Source organism: Podarcis raffonei, chromosome 4 (genome assembly GCF_027172205.1).
Source record: "Podarcis raffonei isolate rPodRaf1 chromosome 4, rPodRaf1.pri, whole genome shotgun sequence".
Taxonomy (NCBI): Eukaryota; Metazoa; Chordata; class Lepidosauria; order Squamata; family Lacertidae; genus Podarcis; species Podarcis raffonei.
The window spans coordinates 26,365,000-26,390,391 of record NC_070605.1 but is presented as its reverse complement, the minus strand read 5'-3'; the positions used below and the strand labels follow the sequence as shown (position 1 = coordinate 26,390,391).

Genomic DNA, 25,392 nt, shown 5'->3' with positions numbered 1-25,392 from the left:
CTCTGATGATGATGACTGTTGCTTGTCTGCATGGAGGATAGAGAGGGTGTGTGTGTGTGTGTGTGTGTGTGTAAGAACTAGCCTCCTGCTCAAAGGTAAATCTTATATTCACTGCTCCATCATCCACTTTTGCCCCTAGCCCCACCCACGGTTGGAATCTGGCCCCGAAAAGGGAGTGTGGTCCTTGAGCTGAAAAAGGTTTCCCAACTCTGCCTCAAATGCTTGAATTTCTTTCTTGCTTTAGGGTCGCTGATGTCTGGCCATGAGTATTTAACAGGTGCATATATTTCCCCATGATGTTTGGATATTTGCTGCAGGAAACAAGCACAATTACCACACAAAGTGCTCTCAGTTTTGTGCCCAACTTAAGACAAGGGAACTTGGGTCCTGCCAGAATTTGCTCCCTTATTCCACATTTGAAAGTTGGAGACTGGAATGTTTAAAAAGTCAGCATTACGAAATAGTTCTTAAAAAACAGATGCACTGTTTCACTTGCAGGAAAACAAAGCAGTAAAGTGAATTGCAACCACCCCACTTACTTTAATCGGTCCAGAAGTGGTACTGGGGTGCTCATGTGCTCCTTCTATTCTGAAGCTCCTCTAGAAGAAGATTGTTTTGCTGCTTGGTGTTGCAGCAATATTAGAGCTATACAAGAGGGAGAAAATCCTCTCTCAATCCACTTTCTCCACACTCTGCACCAATTTTATAAACATCCTTCATGTAAACCAGGGGTAGAGAATAGTCTTTAGGTGACGGTGAGGCAGGTGGATGTGGCGGGTGAGTTTAGGTATTTAGATAATGTTTTCACTTAATGTTGCACTGGATTTTTACAAGCGTAAACTAGATAATGCTTGGTTTATCTCCATGATCTCAGTAGATTGGTGGCATACAAATGTGATAAAATAAATGAATCAATACTTACCTGTTGTAGGAATGCAAAATTATGCACAGTTATGTTTGTAGGATCCACTTACGAATTATGAAAATAGAGTACAGTGTGGAATGAGCTATGTCAAATGATGGATTTTTATTGAAAAAGTGCGTTCAGTGTGGCGGGGAGGGATGGGAGCTGGAAATGAGAGAAAATTAAAGGGTGGCTAAAGCTTCAGTTGGCTAGTCTACCAACTAGTCCTTTTTATCCATATGAAGTTAGATTTGCTGAGCTGCGGCTCAGGATATAGGTGGAAGTTTGTATGAACAGCGGAGGCTCTTAGTAACAAAGAAAGGCTTGTCACAATCTTTTTACTGTAAGATTAGAGCAAACACTAGTTTCCATACATGAGTATGTAGGAAGCAACTTTTTCCTATTAGCCAATAATCTATTTGGGATGGCAGTAGCTAATGGAAACCAACTTATTGTAAAATATTTTGCCCTGTATATTGTTAAATATTAATATTTTTGTTTTGTGTAAATAGATGGGTTGTTTTGACAATACATTCATATCTCATTTTAGCATCTAAATGAATAAAGCATGAATTGTAAATGTGGTTGTATGGCAACATTGGGTACACACCCCACAGGGGGGCAATTTGATTTTTAAGGGGGGCAATTCGAGAATGAGTTATTAACAGTTAATGGCCTTTTAGGCTTCCTCCATGTGAATAGGAATTTACTTTGTAGCCGGTTGAACTTTTCTCTGCATGAATCTGCCATAGCGGAATAAAAACCCAACTGCTAAATTGCCTATTATTATCTTTATTATTTATTAAAGTTATATACTGCCCTTCATCCTGATTGTGCGTCGTAGGGAATGCATATCATGCAAAGTCATTAAAAAAAATTACTTGTGACATACTACTAGTCCTAATGTGAGTGACTACTCTGTGTGGCATTATCAGTGTTTCTCTATTTATCCCATGCTACTTAATGTGGAACATGTTGGGTTTCTAGGTTGCAACATTTTACAGGGGGAAACTTGTTTTTAGGATTACCAGTTTGCAACCCAGAAAGCTAAAACCACCTGCATCCAAGCAAAGATAGCTGCAACTACCCGGATCTGGGAATTAGTAAAACTATATGCAAGAGCAAATTAACACAGTGTTATATACTGGAGGGTATGTAAAACTTTCTCTAAGTTCCATTTACCTTTAGACTTTGGTACAGCAGGCATTTGGAAAGACTACAGCATGGTGCTGAAATGTAATTATTTCCCAAAGCATAAATTTACTAGGACTACAGACATACTGTTCCTCAGTAGCATTCATAATTCCAAATGTCAGAGCATTATGAATATAGACTGCTGAGGCGACTATTTAGTGTGATTTGTTGAGCTGCAATATAAGAGACTGGAAGTGTTGTTCTGCTACCTGGACTGACTACTCAATTGTAATACCTAATCCCCTAAATTGCAAAGCGCTTTTGAACATATTAAGCATATTTTTATTGGTTTGATGCTTTTGGAATAATGTCTCTGTCATCTGGGGCCGCTTGTTACAATGGCTTACTTTTTACTCTCCTATTTGCCGGGCTTCTACTCTTTCGTGGGAAAAGCAGCAATGCTTCCAATACGGTCTGTGAAAAAGATTTTTCCCACTGTTTTATAATGAAAGCCTTTTTATACAAGCCTCGTCTGTGCTATGAAAAGTTACCCAGATCTGACAAGAGGCACAATCTGCCAAGCATTGCTTCTCAATGGCTCTGGTTCATTTCCTTGGAGCAAACGTTGGATCCACCGTGTGTAAAGCACTCCTGTGGCACATAGAGCTGAAAAGGTGGGGTGGGAGCACCTGTACGTTTAGAGTGAGATGAATCAGGCTTTCCTTTCTGTCCGAAAACAGGTTTTACAAGTACTTGCTATTAAGGTCCTAACAAAGGTTACAGTGCCAGTTGTGCCTGTTAAAACATAGCTAAATGCCTTTTACTGCCAATGCAGAGAATGGGTGAGTGGGTGTGCTCACATGCACACATGCATGCTTAACACCTGTGCACATCAAAGCTCCTGCTGTTGGGCCTGGTTAGGTGACTCCCACCCATACTGCTTTTGCATCACAGTCAATAAAGGATAATATTCCAACCATCTCAGGAGCCAAATACAGCACCGGGAGTTTACATATAATTCCCAGCAACAGATCGCAGATCAGCCTGTATGTCATGAGGCTGTATCACTCTGCGCAGCAGAAAGCCCCACGTCTGCAGAACTGCAGTTATGAAAGTGCACAAGGAGGAATTCTTTGGATGGAGAACTCCAGCGGAAGGGAGTCCTCTGCAAGAAGGAGCACTTTGCTAATTGTGCAAACAGCCATGGCCAACAGCAAATATAGGAGGGGCAGATGGATAATGTTTGTCACATCTCAGGACCCTTGCAGGTGTACTGCTACAGGACACGGTGCAGATACCCTATGGAATTGCAATTCTGCCGCAACAGTGACTGCAAGGACCGGCTGCTCCATACAGGTAAGCAAGAGGGTCTTGCCCGTTTCCTGAATTTCTTCCATCTCCCTCTCCTTGCTTTAAAGTATGCCAAGCACTCAGACATGTATCAGAGTGTCTCCTCCCATACCCTTTGCCTTGCAATGTGGGGAAACTGCACTGGTTTAACAAGCCTTTCTTGCTCAAAGGGACGCAAGGCATATAAGTGTTGTGTGGACATGGGAGAGGGGGCTGCTAGCCACAACCCAGGGAATACAACTTACATGTATTAGGCTGGGTTGTGGGGAACACATTGCTAGTGAACACCATGCACTCCCTTCTTCTTAATGGAATTGTTGGCCAATCACTCACGACTCTTTCTTCCTTACAGGATCAGAGCCAGGGCACATGGAGCAGAAAAAGCTGTCACTGGAGAAGGGGGTACCAGTGCAGCTCATTATATTGCATGGGTGAGTATTGGCTCAGTTGCTATATTGTCTCCTCCAGCAAGCTGAATTTCCAAAATCTGAGGTGTAGCCAATGAAGTCCTACTCTGTAGACCCGTTGAAATTAATGGAATTAAGTGAGTCATGCCCATTAATTTTAGTGAGTCTGCTCTCAGCAGAACTAGCATTCCATTTAGCCCACTGATAGCTGTGGTGGTGGGGGTGCCAATAGGAGAATGGGGGCTGGGGAATTTGGAGCAGAAGAAGACAGAGATATCGCACTCCTTCTTGAAGATGCATTTGCCAAATGAGCACCCACTCATTCATCTGTTGCAATAGCTATTCGTTATTCGTTCCTACGCCCATGTCTGTCTTGTCTCTCCACAGGCCACCAAGTAGCCACTGAACACGCACAGGGGAAAGGATGTTTCTTACTGCTACCAGTGCAGAACACCAGGCCTCCAGCAGCAGCAACCAGTGGGAAACCTGTGTTCCTACGTGGGGTTGCTGCCTTTTAAATCTCCCTGGACTCCTGTGCCTCTCAGAAGCACATGACAGACAGAAATGCAGCAGGAGCAGTAGCACCCTTGATGGGGATGCACTGAGCTGCACTTGTTGCTCTACTGCCCGTTGTGTCACACAGAGTGGCAGGAGTCCTATAGCCAGTAGCAACCCCACGTTGCTAGGATGCTGTCAGAACTCCCTTCAACACTGAAACTGTTCAATAAAAGCTTGTGCCAGTGTCCGCTGTGTTTTTGTCCTGTTGATGGCTGTCCAGCGTCTTCACTGTGGGAAACTCGCAATAGGAGGAGGAGGGCACTGGGCTTTCCATCATCACAGCCCTTCTAGGCTGACTGACTGTGCGGGAATCAGATCCACACCTCTCCTTTTACACTGCATTGCTCTGTCCTACTGCATTGCTAAGTGGCTGGATGTGTTTCCTTCCGTGAGCTTGCTTTTGTAATGTGTACTCTTCCCTGTCCAAGTGGCTCTCTCCCACTCCCCCTGGCTAAATGGTTGTTCCCTAAACATAGACACCAACATATACTTATTGTGTGAAATGTTACAAAAGACATCTGTGCACATTCTCAGAGCTGGCCCACCCGTGAGGCTGGGTGAGGGGGCCGCTGCAGACGTCACCCTCCCGGAGCAGTGGCATCCTGTTTCGCTGCCCAGAGTTACTGCTGGTTCCCCCAGCCTTTGGGGGCAGAGTGGGACTGGTGACAAAGCTATGCAGAATGCCTCCCCTCCTGCTGAGTCGGTGAGAGGGGAGGCACTCTGCCACTCAGCTTTGCCACCAGGCGGCAGATCTCCCACCCACCCCCTGCCCAGCAGGGGTGGTACATGCTTTTCAGCCCAAGGGTTACATTCTGTTGCAGAAATGTCCACAGGGCCACATGGTAGTGGAGGGTGGGGCCAGGTATAAAAATGAGTGGTGCAATGTAGGTGATGCTTATCTTTCTACACTGCGTTGCCTATACATATACCTCTCTCCATCTGAGAGGACCTTTTCGGTGGCTGCTCCCAGATTGTGGAACTCCCTTCCACCTCTCTGCTTTCCTTTTGCCAGCAGACAAATATGTTTGGCCACCAGCTGGCTGTTGCAGCAGGGTCTTCTGAGGGTGTTGTACTTTGTGTGTGCGCGCATGCGCTTCTAAATGCTTTAATGTGTTTTCAGTGCTGTTTATAATAGGGTTACCATTTGTTTTAATATTTATACTGTGTGTGTGTGTGTGTGTGTGTGTGTGTGTGGTGTTTGTATCTGCCTTAATTTATGCTGTGAGCTGCCCTGCACTGAGAGAAGGGTAGAGTATAAAATAAATAAATCCAGACAAGCTAGAGGCAGCACCAGAGTTCAACAACATATACCAGTCAGGCAAAAACAATCAAGGAGGACACAGCAGGGGTGGGGCCTGAAGGTAAGGGGTGGGGCCTGGGGAGACTCTTGAGGGCCTGATAGAGAGGTGTGCAGAGGCACATCTGACCCCTGAGTCTAAGATTCTGCATCCCCGCATTTAAAGGGGTATCCCAGGGGGATACCAAGGAATTTGAACCATCAGAGGAGAGCCCTGGAACCTGTGATTGCTTTTCTCCTAATGCCTAGGACACAGGAGTCTTGTGGTAGGGTGAGCCCTTATTGACTCTTTTCTCCTGAGGGCATCCCATGTGTATGGGAGGAAATATAGAATGGGTTCTGTTGACATCAAGCGTCATACTTAACCATGGTGCAACCTAGATGTCACATAGGTATTTCTGTCTTCCCTGCTTGGTGTGAGTAGAAGACAATGTCATGAGTGGTAGACAATGGTAACTAGTAGTAGTGTGGATTGGTGGGCAGTATTGCTGCATTGTTTCTTCTTCACATTGGCATTGTCTTGCTTTCTTCTTTGCTGCTTGGAGTGCATAAGGTTGCAACTCTACTATGGCAACGTAACATTGGCGTAGCCATGGCACAGTGGCTGGCCATGTAGAGTCTGTGAGAAAGAGGCGTGAGATGGAGCATCTGCAAAGCTAGAGAAGCTAAGCAGAGAAGCCTTTAAAAAAATGCAAGTGTGGGATTAATCTAACCACGTTGAACGCTTGAGAAATATGTGCTGAATTAGTCATTGGGACATCAAAGAGAGTTTTAATGAGATTGACATTTAAACCATTTCAGATCATTGTACAAAAGAGATTTTAGTCTTTTTTTAAAAAAAAACCACAATAGTTAATGAACATAGAATGGAATAATGGTTTTCCAGCACTGTTCTGGGAAACACCAGGTTCCTTGGAAGCTCATGAGAGATTCCTCAGTGAGGAGTGGTGGACAAGGTTGCTGGAGATGTATCTTCCCTGATGTGTAGATTCACATACGGTGCAAGCTCAATATGTACATAGCTATGGTGAGGTCAAACAGGCCTGTTCTGGGCCTTCCATGAACTGAGTGCACTCCCTAGACGAGGGGTACCCAATGGTGACCTCCAGATGTTGTTGGACCTCATATCCCATCGTCTCTGCCCATACCCCATGCTAACTGGGGTTAGGGTGTTGTAGTGCAATGACCTATTTAGGGCCCTATGTTGGCTGTCCCTGTCCAAGATAGTAGTACCAGCAGGATAGGTCTTTGGGACAGGTATCTTGTGTTACTTCACTTAATACGGTTTTACAGAGGGAGGGAATCTTCAGATAGTAATGTGCATGACTTAAAAATAAGGTAAGCCAGCACTCTTGCTCATTCTACAGACTTGGGGTGGTAGTCAACTAAGTTTTGCTTAGTGTAGACCCACTGAAATTAATGAGCATGACTAAGTTGATTATTTTCATTGGCTCTGCTCTGAGCAAAACTTAATTGAATACCACCCCAAGTCCATAGAATGAGCAAGAGTGCTGGCTTACCTTATTTTTAAGTCATACACATTACTATCTGAAGATCCCTCCCCCTGTAAAACCATATTACGTGAAGTAACACATATTAATTACCATCTAAAGTGCTGCTCCATTAAATCCAGTGTGTGTATTCTGGTAATACTTTAAGACTAGAGTAGTTTTCCCCAACCTTGGGTTTCCAGATGATGTTGGACTACAATTCCCATCATTCCTGAATATTGGGGTCATCTGACTGGGACTCATGGGAGTTGTCGTGAATCAACTTATGGGGACCCAAGGTTGGGAAAGAGTGGAAGAGTGTAACATTACCCCATTGCACCACTATCCTCATGAAGGGGTTTCTCAACAGACAAGTCAAGGTAGGAAAGATTCCTTGAAACTTGAAAGGTTAGAAACTTCCATAACAGAGGAGAGAAACTACTGGTTGAAATTTTCAAGTCTTCCTCGTTGTGAATGGCTTTGAATGTTAAAATGGGGCAAAGGGAACAGGAAATGTTCCCTTTGTCAGACTTTAATGTGACTGTGTCACACTTCCTGTTCCTCTGCATCTTGAGCAAAAAAGGTTATTTTTCATATTCCATGCTGAGGGGACAGCGCATGATCCTGATACAGGGTCACAGCTTGTCCATCTCTCTGTTAGGTTGCAGTCCCATGCTCACTGACCAGGAAGTAAGTCTCATTGAACTTGTGGGACTTACCTCTGAGTAGCACATGCTCAGGATTGCACTATAAAAGCTGTTTCACACCAGATGGAGATACAGGGCAACAAGCAGTGTGAAGCTCTTACATTTCCTGTTACCTTTGCATAAGCCGAAGAGGCTTAGAGGGAGAGATGATGGACATGGTAGGAGCTACTATGCATGACTAGAGCTACCCTGCCTGCAGGGGCTGCCCCATCCAGTGATAAAGCTCAGTTTAAGGAAAATAGATGAAATATAAACCCAGTTGAAAATATCCCTGCATCTGTAAATGGAACTCAAAGTGCACAGTTAAGCACTTGATTTTGGTGGGATTTAACTTTTGCTGTGTCTTTTCGTACACATCTAATTGTCCAGAGCCTTTCAACATAGCAACCGCAGAGGCAGCTAAGGTAACCAGCTTCTTGCCAAATTCATTGGGGTATTTTTGTTGCATCATGCAACAAGATCAGTTATGATGTTGCAAAATGCTTGTGTTGCTGCAATGTTCTTCTCTTGCTGCAATATTGCAAGAAAAGAAACTGCAAATCTTTCAGCAAGCACACATTGTATGCAATTTTGAGCACCCTTTCAGACTGCAACTCTCATCAGCTCCAACCATTATGACTAAAGGTCAGGGATGATGGGAGCTGTAGTGCAACAGCACCTGGAGGATGTCAGGTTGGGAAAGGCTGATTTAGAGAATAATTTGTTAGTTAAGCATAATAATTAAGGCTACATACATGCTATACCTTTAAAGCACATTTTAAACATTCTTTCCCCCAAAGAATTATGCACTGTAGTTTGCTAAGGGTTTCTGGGAATTGTACCTCTGGGGGCTAAACTACAGTGCCCAGAATTCATTGAGGCAATGAATATGTTTCAAATGTGCTGTAAAGGTAAGAACATAAGAAGAGCCTACTGGATCAGGCCAATGGCTCATCTAATCCATCACCCTGTTCTCATAACGACCAACCAGACCATGCTGATTGTATATAGTGTGTATACAAGCTAATAAATGTGCTGGACAAAAGATAACCACCTTCAAAATGTGGGAACTTCAAAATGATTCCACACATCCATTGTATAGTGCAACTTTTGCCAGTCTGGTGCCCCCAGATGTTTTGGACTACAAAAATATTTGTGAAGTCCCAAACATCTGGAGAGCACCAGGTTGGCAAAGGCTGGTATGGAGGAACACTTAGAATGGAAGGCTGTGGGCGTTCAAGATAGGAACCTGCCTTATATGCCCCTCTTCCTTCACTTGGAACATTGTTTCCAATCCTGGGATAGGACAAGTTTAAAACTAAAACAAATACTTAGAAATATAACTTTGTTAGATTAGACCAAAACTCCATGAAAATCAGAAAGAGCCAGTTACTATTGTTCTTTATATCTTTTTCCATCTGTAACATGATTCCCCATAATCTGAAAATGCTTTTCATTTAGCATGAAACCTATTAGCCATAATTGCTTTTAAAACCCGGTTATGGAAAACCAATCTGTGAGATTAAAATTTGAAGAAACTTGACCACTTCCATTTATCTGTTTCTTTTCTTCTTTTACATGCATGGTTTCTCTTCCCTGTTTTTTAAGCATTAAGTCATAAGTTGAGACAAAAAACAGAAAGGTAGAGTTGCAGTCTGCTTAATTAGAAACAGGAAGTTTTCTTTATATTTGAGACACAATGATCTATTTATTAGAAACTGCTCTTCTGTAGTATGGACCGTTTCTTCATGTCATGCTGCCTGAATAATGCCTGTTGAGGATGGGAGAACAATAATAGTGTCACAAGCAAGCTCAATGAGGGTATAAATAGCTTTCTTCCAGACTGAAAGGCTGAATCCACCATTAAGTTGCATGCAGCTGCACGGGTGAAGGTGGGTGGGTAAGAGCAGCTCTGACAGAATATAATGGTAACCTGGTACACAGAGGTCCTGTTTCTCAGATTGCGTCACTCCACAGGGCCTTTGTTCCCCAACCTAAATTGCAGCTCTGTGCCAAGTAGAGTGGGGTGCAATAAGCTCTCGGCAAATGTGAAGAAGGATGGTACTGATAAAGGATGAAATCTCTATTGCACTTCAACCATTAGTTTTAGGGGACAAGTTAGTTTCTAACCTTGAGTTCATGGATGTTGTGAATTGAGTGAACATTTGGGGATTTTTAGCAAAGAGTTAGTAAGTTATTTTTACACGCTTCTTTCAAATTAAAAGGGCAATCAGGCAATTTCATATAGGCTGCTTATTAACTCATTTTTCACATTTACCCATTCCTCCGGAATTGAACAGGTGGCCCTTTAAGAGATGGGGTTATGAAAAATATCTGCTTTTAATGACTGCATTAGGGCATAGCAAAAAATGTTTTAATCGCAAAAAAATCATAGACAAGGAGATCAGAAGCCTTCATTTCTGTTTTTAACTAGCTGCTGCTTAGCTTTATGCGCAAACCCAGACAAACTGTGGTTAGTCTTAACTATGGCTTACTGCAAGGATGGGAAAAGCGGATGCAAGGAGCTGGAGTCAATATCTGAAGGGCCATGGGTTCCAAATCCGTGGTTTTACTGAAAGGAGACGTTTTTGTGCTCTGGTTCACGAAGCTAGCTTGCTTTAATAAACCATATGTGAGGAGGCACTTTCACAGGAATTCTCTTGCCCACAGTCATGTTCCCGCACTCCATTTTGCCTAATTCAGTATACTTCACCACCTGTCTCCTTTTCCATCTTCTCCCGTATCCAAACATCTTCATTCTCTTTCTCATCCCCAACCCCTCAGTGTCATCTCATTTCATTTTATGGGACAGACTCCAAGCTGTTGATCTTCACAGCAGGCTCGGTAGCTTCCTTGCAAGTAAATGCAGAAGTGAGGAAGGCATAAATCAACTTTGTGGCAGATCAACTCCAGAAGAATCTCACCAGCTGGGGCTGTTTTTATTCCATTCTCCTTGGAGACGTGAAAGTGGCCTCTGTTACCTGTTTCAAGAATGTTGGGAGTGGGCCTGGACATTCTCAGCTGTGGTGTGAAACCAAGTGCTGAGGGAAAGTCCTGAAGTTTTCTCCCCGAGTGGGAATTTTCTGACCCCAAACCTATTTTTCTGCAAACGTCTGGAGCTTGAGGACTGTATCAAACCCTGAATCAATTATATTCATCCAGAGGTCGTGATTCTTAGCATACCTACTGTCAGTTTGGTATCCCATTTTTTCTCCGTCACATATGGGCTCCCAAAGAGAGAAGAAGAATACTGAAGTTTGTTGAAGAAACTTAGGTGAAAGTGCACAGAGCAAATGCAAATATGCAAATGGAAGAAAAGATGAAAAAGTGGTAAGAAAGCTGTAGGGAAGGGAGGCAGTTTACTGTTCAGAGAGGAATAATGTGAAAGACTGGTATTGAGCCAGTTGAAGCAGATCCCCTCCCCTTTGTAACCCACAAGAGAATACTTTTAATATAGACATCGACTTCATACAAGACATGTGGTTTTGGTTTGACTCATGGTCTAGTTGTACATTTTCCAATAAAAAAAACTAAAAAAAAAACTTTTCAGACATTCACAGAAGTTCCCAGGTGGAATATTTCCCATAGGAGAAACAGATACAGAGTTATCAGCACTACCTTCTTTCTTCAGAGAGTCTTTCCAAAGAGTTTCTCTAACCAGGGAAAGGGTGGGAGCAAGACTTGATAGCCACCCGCCACTGGCCTTTATTTACCAAAGACATAGTGTAATGCGACGCCACTACATAGAACCAGATTGTTCATGTTAAAACACAGTTTCAATTCAAAATCAAAACCCCAGGACAGTAAAATGGGAAAAAAACAAATCTTATTTTAAAAAAGGAACTAAAATTACTCCAAAAAGCAACTGAGTTGTCTTACCATCTTCACATCCAATTTTTTTAAAAAAATCCCAACAAGAAAGTACAAACCCCAAGCGCTCTCCCTTCATATTTAAAAACGTCTGTGCCAAAAAACAAAATTTAGGCATTCCTGTCAATCTGTACGTCTGTCTCCCTGCCACGAAGCTGGATCCTGTTCATCATACAGCAGGCTCTTTCGGCGACTTCCGAGGATTCAAATCGGACCACGCCGCACCCTTTGGACTTGCCGTTCTCCATTTTGATGTCTGCATACATGACGTGGCCACACTCATTGAACTTGTCTTTAAGCATTTTCCACGTGAAATCAAAAGGAAGATTTCTCACAAAAATGCAGCCATGGCCTTCGGTACGGCTCTCCTCACATGCTCTCCATCAGGATCCTCCTTCACTTTCAAGGGCTGCCCGCTGAGGCTGTGCTTGTTGAGAACCTCCACAGCCTTCTTCATGCTCTCTTCCATCTTGAACTCGACAACAGCACCTCCCCTTGACTTTCCTTCAGCGTCCATTAAGAGCTCCATGTATGTTACCTCACCAACGTTCTCTTTGACTAGATCTTTGAGGTACTGCCACTTCACATCAAAGGGGATGTTGGTAATCAAGGCTCGGTATCTTTTCGAAGGGCTGGCATAGGGCTCAAAGCGACTCCCTCCTCCACGCTTGGAACTTTTCTCCTTCCTTTTCTCGTTCTGGTTTGGCCGTTCGCCTTCACTCTTGGGGACGCCATCCCTGATGCCGTTGCCAGCCCCGTTGACCGCCGCCATCCCTCCTCTGGCCAAGGCCCCAGCCTCCGCCATCTTGGCACCGCCCTCCGAAACTGCCACAGCCGCCACCATTTTCTGCTCCTTCTCAGCCCGTCGCCCGCGTGAACCGTTCAAGCAGATTTATGTATATTTCTGCTTTACCACAGATATATAGCCTTTTGGTAAATTACTGTCTGTCAGACTCTAGTCTCTCGCTGTGAAATGGGGAATAATAAAAATTTATTGCACAGGGTTTTGAAAGGTGAACACAATAAAAGCTAAACAGTACATTGCAAATTAGAAGTGCTATATAAAGTATTTACGGTGCTAGGGATTAATATGAATTGCTAATACCAAAACACATTTGCATTTTTAAAATTATTTTTTCTTCTTTTATTTTTTTAAAAAAATATTTATTGAAGTTTAACAATTACAAAGAAAGAAAAACAAACAGTAATAATAATAGAAAAGATTACAATACTTCAAAAATATAGGAAAATACAATGCTAAAAAAGAAAAAAGGAGAAAAAAAGGAAAAAGGAAAAAGAGAAAACCCAAAAACAATACAGCTAAGCAATAACATTTAAAAACAATAACATCCAGTATTTTCATATCTTTATCTTTCATTTACTTATTTCCATGACTTCTTCACACCTCCCTTTTTGTATTCTTAATTCATAATTGTTTCAGCAAGTCCTTTCCCTCTTTCTCAAATTTTATTCCATAGTTTATCTTAACGCAATTTAACCTTAAATTTTACATTTTAACCCATCAACAATCCATTTTAACTTAATTCTTTATAACCTTTCTGCTAAGACCATGTAGGTTCATTCCAGCATCTTTCTAACATTAATTAATTTTACAATACTTTTTAAAATATACTTTAAATTTTTTCCAATCTTCTTCCATCGACTCTTCTCCCTGGTCTCGGATTCTGCCAGTCATTTCCACCATTTCCATGTAGTCCATCAGTTTCATCTGCCATTCTTCCATGGTGGGTAGATCTTGCGTCTTCCAATACTTTGCAATAAGTATTCTTGCTGCTGTTGTGGCGTACATAAAGAAAGTTCTATCCTTCTTTGGCACCAATTGGCCGACCATGCCCAGGAGAAAAGCCTCTGGTTTCTTCAGGAAGGTATATTTAAATACCTTTTTCATTTCATTATAGATCATCTCCCAGAATGCCTTGATCTTTGGGCATGTCCACCAAAGGTGAAAGAAAGTACCTTCTGACTCCTTACATTTCCAGCATTTATTATCAGGCAAATGGTAAATTTTTGCAAGCTTGACTGGTGTTACGTACCACCTATAGATCATTTTCATTAAATTCTCTTTTAAGGCATTACATGCCGTAAATTTCATACCAGTGGTCCATAACTGTTCCCAGTCAGCCATCATAATATTATGTCCAACATCTTGTGCCCATTTAATCATAGCTGATTTCACCATTTCATCTTGAGTATTCCATTTCAACAGCAAGTTATACATTCTTGACAAATTCTTAACTTTAGAGTCTAACAGTTCTGTTTCCAATTTGGATTTTTCCACCTGGAAACCATTTTTTTTGTCCGAATTATATGCCTCCATTATTTGATAATAATGGAGCCAGTCTCGCACTCTATTTTTTAATTTTTCAAAACTCTGCAATTTTAGTCTGTCTCCCTCTTGTTCCAATATCTCCCAATACTTCGGCCATTTAGCCTCCATATTAAGTTTTTTCTGAGCCTTTGCTTCCATTGGTGACAGCCATATTGGGGTTTTATTTTCTAGCAAATCCTTATATCTTATCCAAACATTAAACAATGCTTTTCTAACAATGTGGCTTTTAAACGCTTTATGTGCTTTAACCTTATCATACCACAGATATGCATGCCAATCAAATACATTATTGAAACCTTCCAAATCCAACACATCAGTGTTTTCAAGAAGCATCCATTCTCTCAGCCAGCAAAATGCGGCTGATTCATAATAAAGTTTAAGGTCTGGCAGGGCAAATCCACCTCTTTCTTTAGCATCTGTTAATATCTTAAATTTTATACGAGGCTTCTTGCCCTGCCAGACAAATCTAGAGATATCTCTCTGCCACTTCTTGAAACAATCCATTTTATCCAAAATTTGCAGTGTTTGAAATAAAAAAAACATTTTTGGCAATACATTCATTTTTATAACAGCAATTCGGCCTAACAGCGATAACTTCAAATTTGACCATATTTCTAAGTCTTTTTTCACTTCAGACCAACATTTTTCATAATTATCTTTAAATAAATTCACATTCTTAGCAGTCATGTTTACCCCTAAATATTTCACTTTCTTAACCAGTATCAATCCTGTCTCCTTCTGAAACTTATCTCTCTCAATCTCAGTTAATTTTTTCTCTAAAACTTTAGTTTTCATCTTATTCAACTTAAAACCTGCTACCTGACCAAATTCTTGTATCAATTCTAATACTCTTTTAGTGCTTGATTCTGGCTCCTGTAAAGTCAATACCAAATCATCAGCAAATGCTTTCAATTTGTACTGTTTGGCTCCCACTTGTATACCTTTTACCAATTGGTCCCTTCTAATCATATTTAACAAAACTTCCAGGACTGATATAAAAAGCAATGGGGAGATTGGGCAACCTTGTTGTGTTCCTTTCTCAATCTTAAATTCTTCCGTCACTACATTGTTCACAATTAATTTGGCCTTTTGTTCTGAGTAAATTGCACCTATACCGTTTCCAAAACCTTGACCAACCCCCATCCCCAATAAATTCTTCTTCATAAAACTCCAGGAAATATTGTCAAAGGCTTTCTCCGCGTCCACAAAAATCAAAACTGCCTTAGTATTAATCTTCACTTGTAACTTTTCTAAAATATTGATTATATTCCTTGTGTTATCAGACAAATGTCTACCCGGGAGAAAACCCGCTTGATTTTTATGGATTTCTTCTACTAACACCTTTTTTAATCTTTTAGCCAAAATGTCTGCAAAAATTTTGTAATCCACATTGAGCAGTGATATGGGGCGGTAGTTCTTAAGCTGCGTCTTTTCAGTCTCTGTTTTCGGTATAAGTGTGATGTACGCTTCCTTCCACGACTCTGGCGCCCTTTTCCCTTCCATTATTTCATTACAAACGTCCTTTAAAGGTTGTATTAACCATTCTTTCAAAGATCTGTAATATCTAGAAGTCAGTCCATCCGGTCCTGGAGATTTACCTAATTGCATATTCTGAATGGCCCCTTCTACCTCCTGTTCCGTTATTTTATAATTCAGCATTAATTTGTTTTCTTGGGAAATTTTTTGTAGTCCATTTATTTTCAAAAATTTATCAATATCCATTTCTGTCTGCTTCTCCTGTGTATATAGTTGTTTAAAATACCTCTGGAAACACTTTCTAATTTCCACTGGATTTTGTATATTCTTTCCTTCCACTTCCAAATTCGTAATAGTATTAAGTTTTTGTCTTTTTTTCAATTGCCAGGCCAACAGCTTCCCACACTTATTTGCCAATTCAAATGTCTTTTGTCTCATCTGTTTAATCTTCCATTCTATTTCCTGATTCATCATTTTCATATATTGTACTTGGTATAACTTTATTTCTTTCAAAATCTCCTGAGACTTTGGTTTCGCCCTCAATTTCTTCTCTCCTTCCTTTATTCTTTCCAGAATTTTATCTTTTTTCTCATTTTGCATTCTCTTCTTAATTGCATTTTGTTGTATCAAAAATCCTCTCATGACGGCTTTACTTGCGTCCCAGATTACTCTTTTTTCCACTGTTGTGTTCATGTTAATCTCAAAATAATCTCTCAAAGTTTTTTGGGCCTTTTTGGTAAATTCATCATTCCTAAACAAAGAGTCATTCATCCTCCATCTAAAGGAACCAGATGGCATCAATTTCATTTCCATCTTCACAGCGTTATGGTCAGAACTGGTCTTAGGGCAAATTTCAACTTTGCTTATCTTCTAAATTATTTTTTCTTCTTTTAGACAGAATCCCCCCTTCAGTATAACTTGTTTCCCGTCACCTTTCTGTAATCATTTCACACACTGCTTCAGTTTGTAATCCTCTTCACTCCTTGTCACATGCATATTAAACCTTCTTTAAATCAGAGATTTAAAATTTTAAAACATGCCTTTCATTTTGTTGCTATAAATACCAGAGACCATCATCAACACACACTAACAGCTCCTTTGCCCTTTACCAATCAGAATTTTGTTCTCCAAACTTGTTCTGTTTTTTAATGTCTACACTTGATTCTCCCACACTTTATGATGTTTGCAGAAGGGTTTGTTGAATTACATGTTATTGTTCAGCTGGGGACAAAAGAACAGGTTGCAAATAATAAGAATGAACTGCAGCTTTTTAGAACAACCTACAAAAGTGATTGTTCAGTTTGTTGTTGGGATACTGCCAGGGAGGCAAAGTCCATCATAGCCCCCAAGCCGGCTGCCGGATGATCCATCGACCTCCCGTAGACAGGCAGTATCAGCAATTAGCGACACGAAGCCTCAGAAATAGATTGCCACATTCTTAGGCTGGTGCATACTCTATCAGCAGAATTCACACAGCGAAAGATGCACAGCAGGAGAGCATTTTTCCAAGTTTATTCAGCGTTGATCAGAACAAAGAAAAACATGACTTCCTGTTTCGGTATGCTCAGGCAACAAGAGAAACGAAAGCAAAAAGACACAACAGAAACATCCTGTGCAACAGGAAATACGCAGACTCTGTGACTCACAGCCTGCTCCCTTTTAAGGTGGAACGGAAATATCCTAACATCTTGTACCTCCATTGCTTAGGTGCAATGCTTGTATAACCCTCCTGACATTACTTAACCATGCTTAAGCAGTTGTGAGCTGTCAGGGGTATCACACATTCCTTCCCTGCCTCCCGCTTAAGGAGATGCCATCAGTCTTAACCACAGATGATCAGCAGTTCCCCATGGTTCAAATTAGGGTTTTTGCAACCAGGATTTGAATCCTAATTTCAACCCCTACTGGCAGTCATCACTATCAATATAATGCCTAGCCTGAGTTAAACAGTGGCTAACAGAAATTCCCATCCCAGAAGGGAGAGGTGGAAGAAGGGTATGTGAAGTCCTGCAACCTGTGTCCAGTTGTCAAACCATGGTTTGGTGATGGCTGGTGCTCATAGACTCACACCTTCCTCTGCTTCTCCTGTCCCCTCCCCTGGTTAGCTTCAACTTAAATTTGAACCATTATAACCATGGTTACCACTAACCATAGTTTGCTTCTAAAATCAGAGACTGAAACCAAGATCTGAAATTGGTTTCAATCTCTGGTTTGAAAGCAAACTACAGTAAATGATTATGTTAATGCATGTGTAATCTGGCACTGTAGTTAACACTAGCAAGGAAAGAGACAGGGTTTCAGAATGCTGATTCCCAAGCCATGGTATATTCCAGGTTCCCAATAGCATGTACAGAGCCTGAATCATAGAATAGAAGGGATCCTGAGGATAATCTAGTCCAATCCCCTGCAATGCAGGACTGTGCCGCTGTCCCTTACCTTGAACCTGCAACCTTGGTGTTATCAGCACCACTCTCTAACCAACTGAGCTAGCCTGCACAAATTGATTGTATGTATGATATATGTATATGTATACAATATATATTGTTTCTGAAGTTATCCTGAATGTGTGTAATGAGAAGGCAGTTTCAACATGCATGAGCAAGACTCCCCACCATGTACATGTATAGAAACTTTGCATATTCACCAATGTCTCGACTACCCTTTAGAACAGGGGTTCCCAAACTGTGGTCTGTGAACCACCAGTGGTCCATGAACTTCATTCAAGTTGTCCTGCAGCATGTCTGTGGATTTGTCATCGTACACAACACATCAGTTGCATTAAATATGCATAATGGTTTTGAACTGTACGTTATTGGCTCTTTTATTTCTTATATTATATTTCATAGAATTCAGATTGTGATGCAGAAAATACTATAATATGACAGTTGCTAAAACAGGTAGAAAAACCAATCAGTTGCCTGCCATTAAATAGGCTAGATCCTTTGTGATTATTAAGTGGTTGGTCGGGGTGGGGATATGAGAGCCACTGCATTAGAACATGTGAAATTTTAGAACTCAGAACAGGCTATTTAATTTTCAGGTTTTAAGTAAAACATTTCTGCAAATGAGAACACAAAGTTCTCAGTTGTGCAGTTGACAGTACATGGGCAATTAACAGCAGGTAATTTATATGTTAAAATATCTTCAGTTTCCTCTTCCTCCAGTGTGGCTATTTCTTAAGCCACAACCAGCTTGAATTGACTCAGCAGGAACTGCGATAAGGGCAAGATTTTACAGGGGGGTTATTTTTTCAAAGTGCAATCCTATACAAGTCTCCACAGAAGTAAATTCCATTAATTTCAATGAAGCTTACTCTTAGGTAAGTGGGTATAGGATTGCACCCTTAAGGTGCTGCTTTTTCAAAAGATTTTTTTTTTTTAGGTCTAGAGATTTTGCAGGGTAATATGAACCACACAACACTCTTGAGTTTTTAATATTATTTTTAAAGAAGCTTTGCAAAATTCATTTTCGATATGATTTAAAATAAAATCTTGCAATGTTTCTAATGTTGCTAGATTCTGAGGGTATCTTAAAAACAAAACAAAGCACCGTTCCCCGACCCCCACCAGGGAGAAAGCTGGCTGTCCTGGTTCACTTTTTGTCATTTATATTGGCTGGGCTGCTACTCTTGTTATCGGCTGTTCAATTGATAATGAAATCCAAACGGAGAGCCAAACAGCCTCCCTTTGTCTCTGGCAGAGTCGGAAGAAAGGCGGGGGGGAGGGGCACTTAATGAGTGTTTGCTCAAATGTAAATCACCCTGTTTTAAGTGAGATGCGTGATTATTTTATCCCGTGCCCCCAGCCCTCCCCTCCGGGTCAACTTTCGTTGTATCTTTATAGATAAAGGGGCATGGACTGTGCCCCCAGGGTGAAGGGGCCACAGGACGGGCATCAGCTCCTCTTTCACTGAGGAGACAAGGGTAATTTCTCTCACCACGAGGGGGGGAAATTGATGGGAAAGAATAGAGATGCGACGGATCGGGCAAGGTTTTCTGACACCACCACTCCACTTGATGGATTTATAATTGGTTTTAGTGGTGGCGTTTAAGATACCGTTTTAAGGCTGCCATCGGGGAGTTTTGAGTCCCATTCAAATCCACGGGACTGGACTTCTAAGGTGACTCGTATAGGATCGCGCCATGCATGCTGCGTTTAATAGTCTGCAAACCGGCCAGTGTCGTCGGTTATATGGGTAGTATAAAAATGCAAAGTTGTTTTTACATCTGCTGCTGCTGGGGTAAACTCGGAGTGGACTTTGGTGCCGAAGGGGCGCGAGCTCCGTTCAGCCCTGGTGCTAAAAACAAGCTCTTGGGTTAAGAATCCTTTTGCACCAGACTCAGGGTCCTCGGTAGATTTCCAGGAAACTTAAGAAGTGTGCATGCACACGAAAGCTCATACCAGTAACAAACTTAGTTGGTCTCTAAGGTGCTACTGGAAGGATTTTTTTTAGTAAAACAAAGACAGCCCGCTAAGGGACTATCCGCATATCCCTGGGGGAGAGGGGGTCCCCGGGGGCGACTTTGGTAACGTGGCTCCTTGAGCGAGGACAAAATTTTGTGGACATTTATTTTCCACACCAGTGCAGTTGGCCTTTTATTGATCTTCGCAGCAGCTACCCGTGTAAATGCACCGTAGGTGGTGGTAGTTGTGTTTTTGCGCCCCTTTGGCGCCCCATCCTGTGAGCTTAGGCTAGCCGGGCACCCCAACCCTGCCAATACTAGTCAGGTCCCTGCCCTCATTGCCCAGCTTGCTACTAAGGTCTTTCCTCTCCCCCTCCCTCCCTCCCTCTGTTCCGGTTGCTGCCATAGTGATTAGCCTCCTATACCAGGGGTGGGGGTGGGGAGGCAGCCGCCGCCACCACAGCGACTAGGAGGCGTGTTTATGTGGGAGGTTTCTGCCGCTGCTCCACATTCATTTCTCCGTCCTCTTCTCCCCTCCGGTGTAAGGGGGTGGGGAGAGGCTACCTTAGAGGATCAGAGGTGATCCAGCTCCTCCGCCTCTCGATCCTGGCTGTGATCTGCTGTCCGGCGTGCAGGCGGAAAAGTTTAGTCCAGTCCTCCTTGCCAGGTAACCGCAGCTGCCGGAGGGAGGGAGGGAAGGACGGCGAGCGCATGGCTTTCCCCGGCTTCCTTAGCTATAGGGGCACATCTGCTCTTTTTTCTTCCTTTCCTCGGATTAGAAAGCAAAGTAGAGCCTAGCAGGTGCCCCACTGGAACTGGAAGTCTGAAACTTCGGAAAGCTAAGAGGGAGAGGGGGAAAGACTAGGCAGACTCCTTATCTTTTGCAGGCCAGTGAGGGAAGCGATTCCTTGAAAGCATTTTTTAAAATCATCCTCTTCACTGGGAGTTTATATGTGCATTTGTTTTTCTCTGCATTTTCATCTCATAGTGTTTGTTTAAAAAGAAGTGTGTACAATTAAACAGGTACTGATTTGTATTATAATGCAGCATCTTAAGCGCTAACTTACCCACTTCCAGTCTGTACTGTTCTTTTTATATATATATATTCTGGGGGCAATATGACTTTGCAGCACGACTTTAGACATGTTTATTCAGAAGTCTGCCCCACAGTTTTCAATGGAGCTTACTCCCTAGGGTGTCTAGGATTGCACATTTAAAAACAATTGTCATGTTTTTCTGTGAGAGTCCTTGACTTAATCCAGCCCCCAATTTCCTTCCCCCCATTTTTGCTTTTAACTATAAGAACTAAAAGGATGCTGAGATGGGAGTCCTTGTTCTGAACTCACTCTAAAGTTATTTGAAAAATTGTTCTAACCCCATTTAAAGCAGCTCTTTGTAAATATTTATGTTCAAGCATGTGAATTACCCTTTATGCAGGATGATCAGTTAAGCTGTGAATATGGGAATAGGGTAACAGGGCAAGATGGAATTGCAAGAGTTGTTAAAACATCTCCTGGGAGCCCACACTTAAACTCCCACTACTCCTACTGTGACACAAGTTTTAAATAAAAGAAAATAAAACTCCTACATAAGGAAAAGATGGACTTAACAAGGCTGGGATGAGTTTGAGGAGGAGGGTTCTAGGAATTTCCAGGTTACTTTATGAAGCGTGTACTAGATAATGCTTATGCAATGTATTTTTCTTCTAAGGGAGAAATGAAAACTAGACTGAAAGACTTATTGGGTGTTTTGAATTTCCAGTAATCCACATACAGAAGCTTAATTTGTTACTTGTGTACGTGGGCTGAGGCATGTTTCATATTTTTCACTCCCTTTAATATTTACTAAGCTCTGAGTTTTGAACGTGTTAGTTAAATTTATTTTATTATTTTTATTTTAGTATTCTTTATCTTATCCTTTCAACAAGTTCCAGCTGTCAGAGTCCCAAACATCTTTTTGGCAGGCACAGGTCCCTTCAGCAGGTGCTTTTGGAGAAATACCACAAAGAGTGCTGTGGGGCAAAGACAGGAATCCTGAGAAATAGGAAAAGCTGACTATAGAATTAGGCCCCATTGATACAGCAGTGTGAAGGAAATCCAGTGGGAGCTTGAGCTGGATCCTGATCCATGAAAAAATTCCATTGATGGACCCTCTTTTGGCCCTTTGGATTCTTTCTAATATCAGTATCCCAAGCCTGCAGAGCAAATGCCCCCCTTATAATATAATACAGTGGACGCTCGGGTTGCGAACGTGATCCGTGCGGGATGCACGTTGGCAACCCGCAGCGTTGGCAATCAGCGTCTGCACATGTGCGGGTTGCGATTCGGCGCTTTGGCGCATGCACAACTGACGAAACCCGGAAGTAACCCGTTCCGGTACTTCTGGGTTTCGGCGGTCTGCAACCCGAAAAAACACAACCTGAAGCGGCTGTAACCCGAGGTATGACTGTAGATGTAATTAATAACTCAGATAATGTTTGTGTCCTCAAAAAGTATTTCTCAATTCTACGAGAGAGCCTTGTTTAAGAAATCCTTGCATTTTACACAAAAGAATCCTTTTTTTCTATGGAGAAAAAACATGCTAAATGCTGGCTTTGTTTTCTTGGTGCAGGCAGTGCAGACTACTGGAGAACTAAATCCACACCACAGATGTGAAAACAACAACCCCAAAAGATGCACCATTGAAGAAAAGCTTTGGTTTGGTGAGAATGAAGGAGACAAGGTTTTGGATGTGAGATATAACCCCATATATCCCGATGCTTATGCAGAAAATATGACAACTTATCAGAATGGCTGTGGAAACGGCACCTCTGTTACCTGTATGGTGGTGGATAATAAGGAATCGAAGCACTGCAATACCTCCTTAGGTCAGAGTGGTGACCCAAGTCACAGCTATGAAAATGAAGGCCAGGATGATAAAGTCAGCCCTTCCAAACTCATGCACTTTTTCTCCACTCCTCGGAAAAGATCTGGCTCCAATGTGGAAAGGCCTCGTTCTCTGATAGTCATGGGGAACCCCTCAACATGGAATGCCCTGTCTTCCATTAGGAAAATAGGATCTTTCAAGAAGTTAAAATCCTCCGTTCTCCCAGGAATGCCAGCCAAGGAAGACTCTGACACCTTAAATGATAGCGTGTTGGAAAATAATATCAGAAAGCGTGTCCCAAACAATATGTTGGTGAGAGTTCAAACAAACAGGTATTCTTATTCAGGGCCACTACATGACTCGCAAAGCACAACAGACAATGCTTTTGTTTCTGATCATTCTGACGGGGAGGAAGGTGATGATTCCTTCCTGAGGAACACTCGCAGGTCACGCAGCATCAGGCGTGCCTATGGGATTGGCCGTATAAATTTATTAGACACCGATAAAATCCAGGGCCATCAGGACACTACCAGGACAGTATCCCCTGTCATACAGGAGGCCCAGATTTGCGAAATAGTAGTGAAAGATTCTGAAAGCAGCAAAGTCATCTACCGGAGGAGCAAAAGCACAGATAACCTGAACTTCCTGAAAAAGAGCTCATTCAAAAGGAAGTCGACCTCAAACCTCACCGACCTCAAAGTAGTGAACGAAAAGCAGACTCCACAGAGAACAACAAGTATTTCTTCAGCGGACTCTGACAAAGCCAGCAGGAACTCGGAGCGCCAGTCGAAACGCTGGAAGAGCCCAATCAGGGCGAAGGATTTCGACAGAGTTTTGAAACTTGTCAGCAACGTTGCTGACGTTGCGTTGAAGAAAGAGGGTCCCAGGAACGAAATCCCATCCTCTAATGAGCCGAACCAGAGGACTAGATCAAACAGTCGGCTGCATGATGATTACTCACGTCGGGTTTCCAGCAACACTGAGAAAGACAGGCGGAGGTGTGCCCCACCCAGGAGCAGCCCAGACTCTACCGTTTCCACATCGAGTGTCCAGAGTTCTGAGGATGACAATGTTGCGGCTAATACATTAACCCCTGAAGGCAGCGGTCTCAGGATGTCGTCCTGTGACCTTCCAGATTCGGTGTCTTCGCCGCCTCCACTTCAGGACGTTGGGACAATCGCGAACGAAGTGTTTTACGAAGACTCTGATGAGCCAAGAAGTTCTCGCCAGTTTACATGCAGCAGCACTGAGCATCCTGCCTCCCCTGCCAGACCCGTCATCCCCAAGCCTCAGAGCCCTTGTGCCGAAAACCTCAAGTGCAATATGGATTTCCGTTGTCCTGACAGGAACAGCACCTTGTCACTCAGCTCCATGGAAAGCGAGGGAAGAGGGGATGGGCCTTCTGCCAAGCTAGGGAAGAGCCCTGTTTGCTTCCAGGATTCGGTGCAAGCTGTGTTCTTTGACGACACAAATGAAGACAGTGGCATCAGCAGCCACTCTCAGCTGAGTCTCAATTTAGCTGTGAGTGTTGATGAAAAGAAGGAGGAGGTAAGGAGGAAAGCAAGCCCCGTGCCTGTAAGGAAGGAGTGATACTCCACTTCTGGGGTTAACTAAGTATTGACTACTACTCATGTAATGTCAGGTGGCTTAGATAACTTGTGTGTATGTTTTAACCACTCTTGCAGTTATATTCTCTGCATATTTACTCAGAAGTAAGTAAGTGTGCAAAGAAGTGTGTAAACAATTCCATTTCAAAGGTGAAACTGGAGTAGTTTGCCCTCCTGTGCACATTAATAAAGAAAGCCATGGAAGGGAGATGGCTTGTGTACATTTTCGAGGGCAGCACTGTTGCGGTTTGCAACCTCACTACCTTGTGACAAGATCAAGACCAAGCAGGATCCAGCTAGGTGAGTCCATGGCTGGAGCCCTGACAAAAGACACTTAGTGTAAGCCACATAGTAGTGGCCATGGTGCTAAACGGTTAAGGGACCTTGAAGTCACTCCCAAACATGCTAAAATTATACAGAAGGCTTCACGATGACAGGAGCTGCATACACAGATCTTAAGAGGTTGTTGCAGTTCTACCATGTTTGAACAGTAAACAGTGGTATGTGTTGGTACATTATTTAAAGGCGCAGTTAGGGGCATATTTAAAAAATAATCCATTCTTTACTGAGCTCTGTTTATAAAATGGCAGCTGTGGGTCACATATGAGTCCAATAATTAAGAGTGACCCTATGGATAGATTTCCACTTTATTAACCATTTCAGATGTATTCCTCATCTGTAATCCTTGTCTCAATAGCCCTGTTCTGTATAGCGGTTGAATGTCGTAGCAGTCATTACTATAGTTGTTAAGATATGCACATAACATGCAGGCGTCTAGTCCTGTTGGTTTGGAGAGGATAACTTAAAAGAAAGTTCAAAACTTTTGGTGGGTCGGTTAGAACTTCAATCCAGAAAGGATTTAAGTTTCCTGCAATGGAACCTTGTTCCGTTTATCTTGTCCACCAACCCCTATCTCTCTTTTCATATGCTCATTGGCCTTTGACACTGTATACCAGGAGTGGCTAACCTGTGGCCATCCAGATGTTGGAATCGAAC

General features: G+C 42.4%; 1 protein-coding gene and 1 long non-coding RNA gene across 14 annotated transcripts in view; one reads left to right on the top strand and one right to left on the bottom strand.

Moving 5' to 3' along the window:
* The window catches only part of SPATA13 (spermatogenesis associated 13), a 162,415-nt gene that overhangs the window by 92,712 nt on the left and 44,311 nt on the right, over window positions 1–25,392 (top strand). For 8 of the 13 annotated variants that reach the window (XM_053385877.1, XM_053385873.1, XM_053385872.1 and 5 more), the window contains exon 2: window positions 22,535–24,337. The exons of 2 other annotated variants lie outside the window; for them this stretch is intronic. In XM_053385877.1, coding sequence (XP_053241852.1) covers window positions 22,697–24,337 — 1,641 coding nt within the window. In that variant the 5' untranslated portion in view covers window positions 22,535–22,696. Of the gene's footprint in view, window positions 1–3,379; window positions 3,395–3,740; window positions 3,820–11,068; window positions 11,157–20,399; window positions 20,592–22,534; window positions 24,338–25,392 lie in introns of those variants that run through there. 3 more of the 13 variants (XM_053385881.1, XM_053385878.1, XM_053385876.1) reach the window with 3 other exon arrangements.
* Window positions 9,486–10,874, bottom strand: LOC128412671 (uncharacterized). Its single transcript, XR_008330133.1, has 2 exons — window positions 10,322–10,874; window positions 9,486–9,597 (listed from the first exon to the last, which is right to left on the bottom strand). It is a non-coding gene; the product is annotated as an uncharacterized LOC128412671 (long non-coding RNA).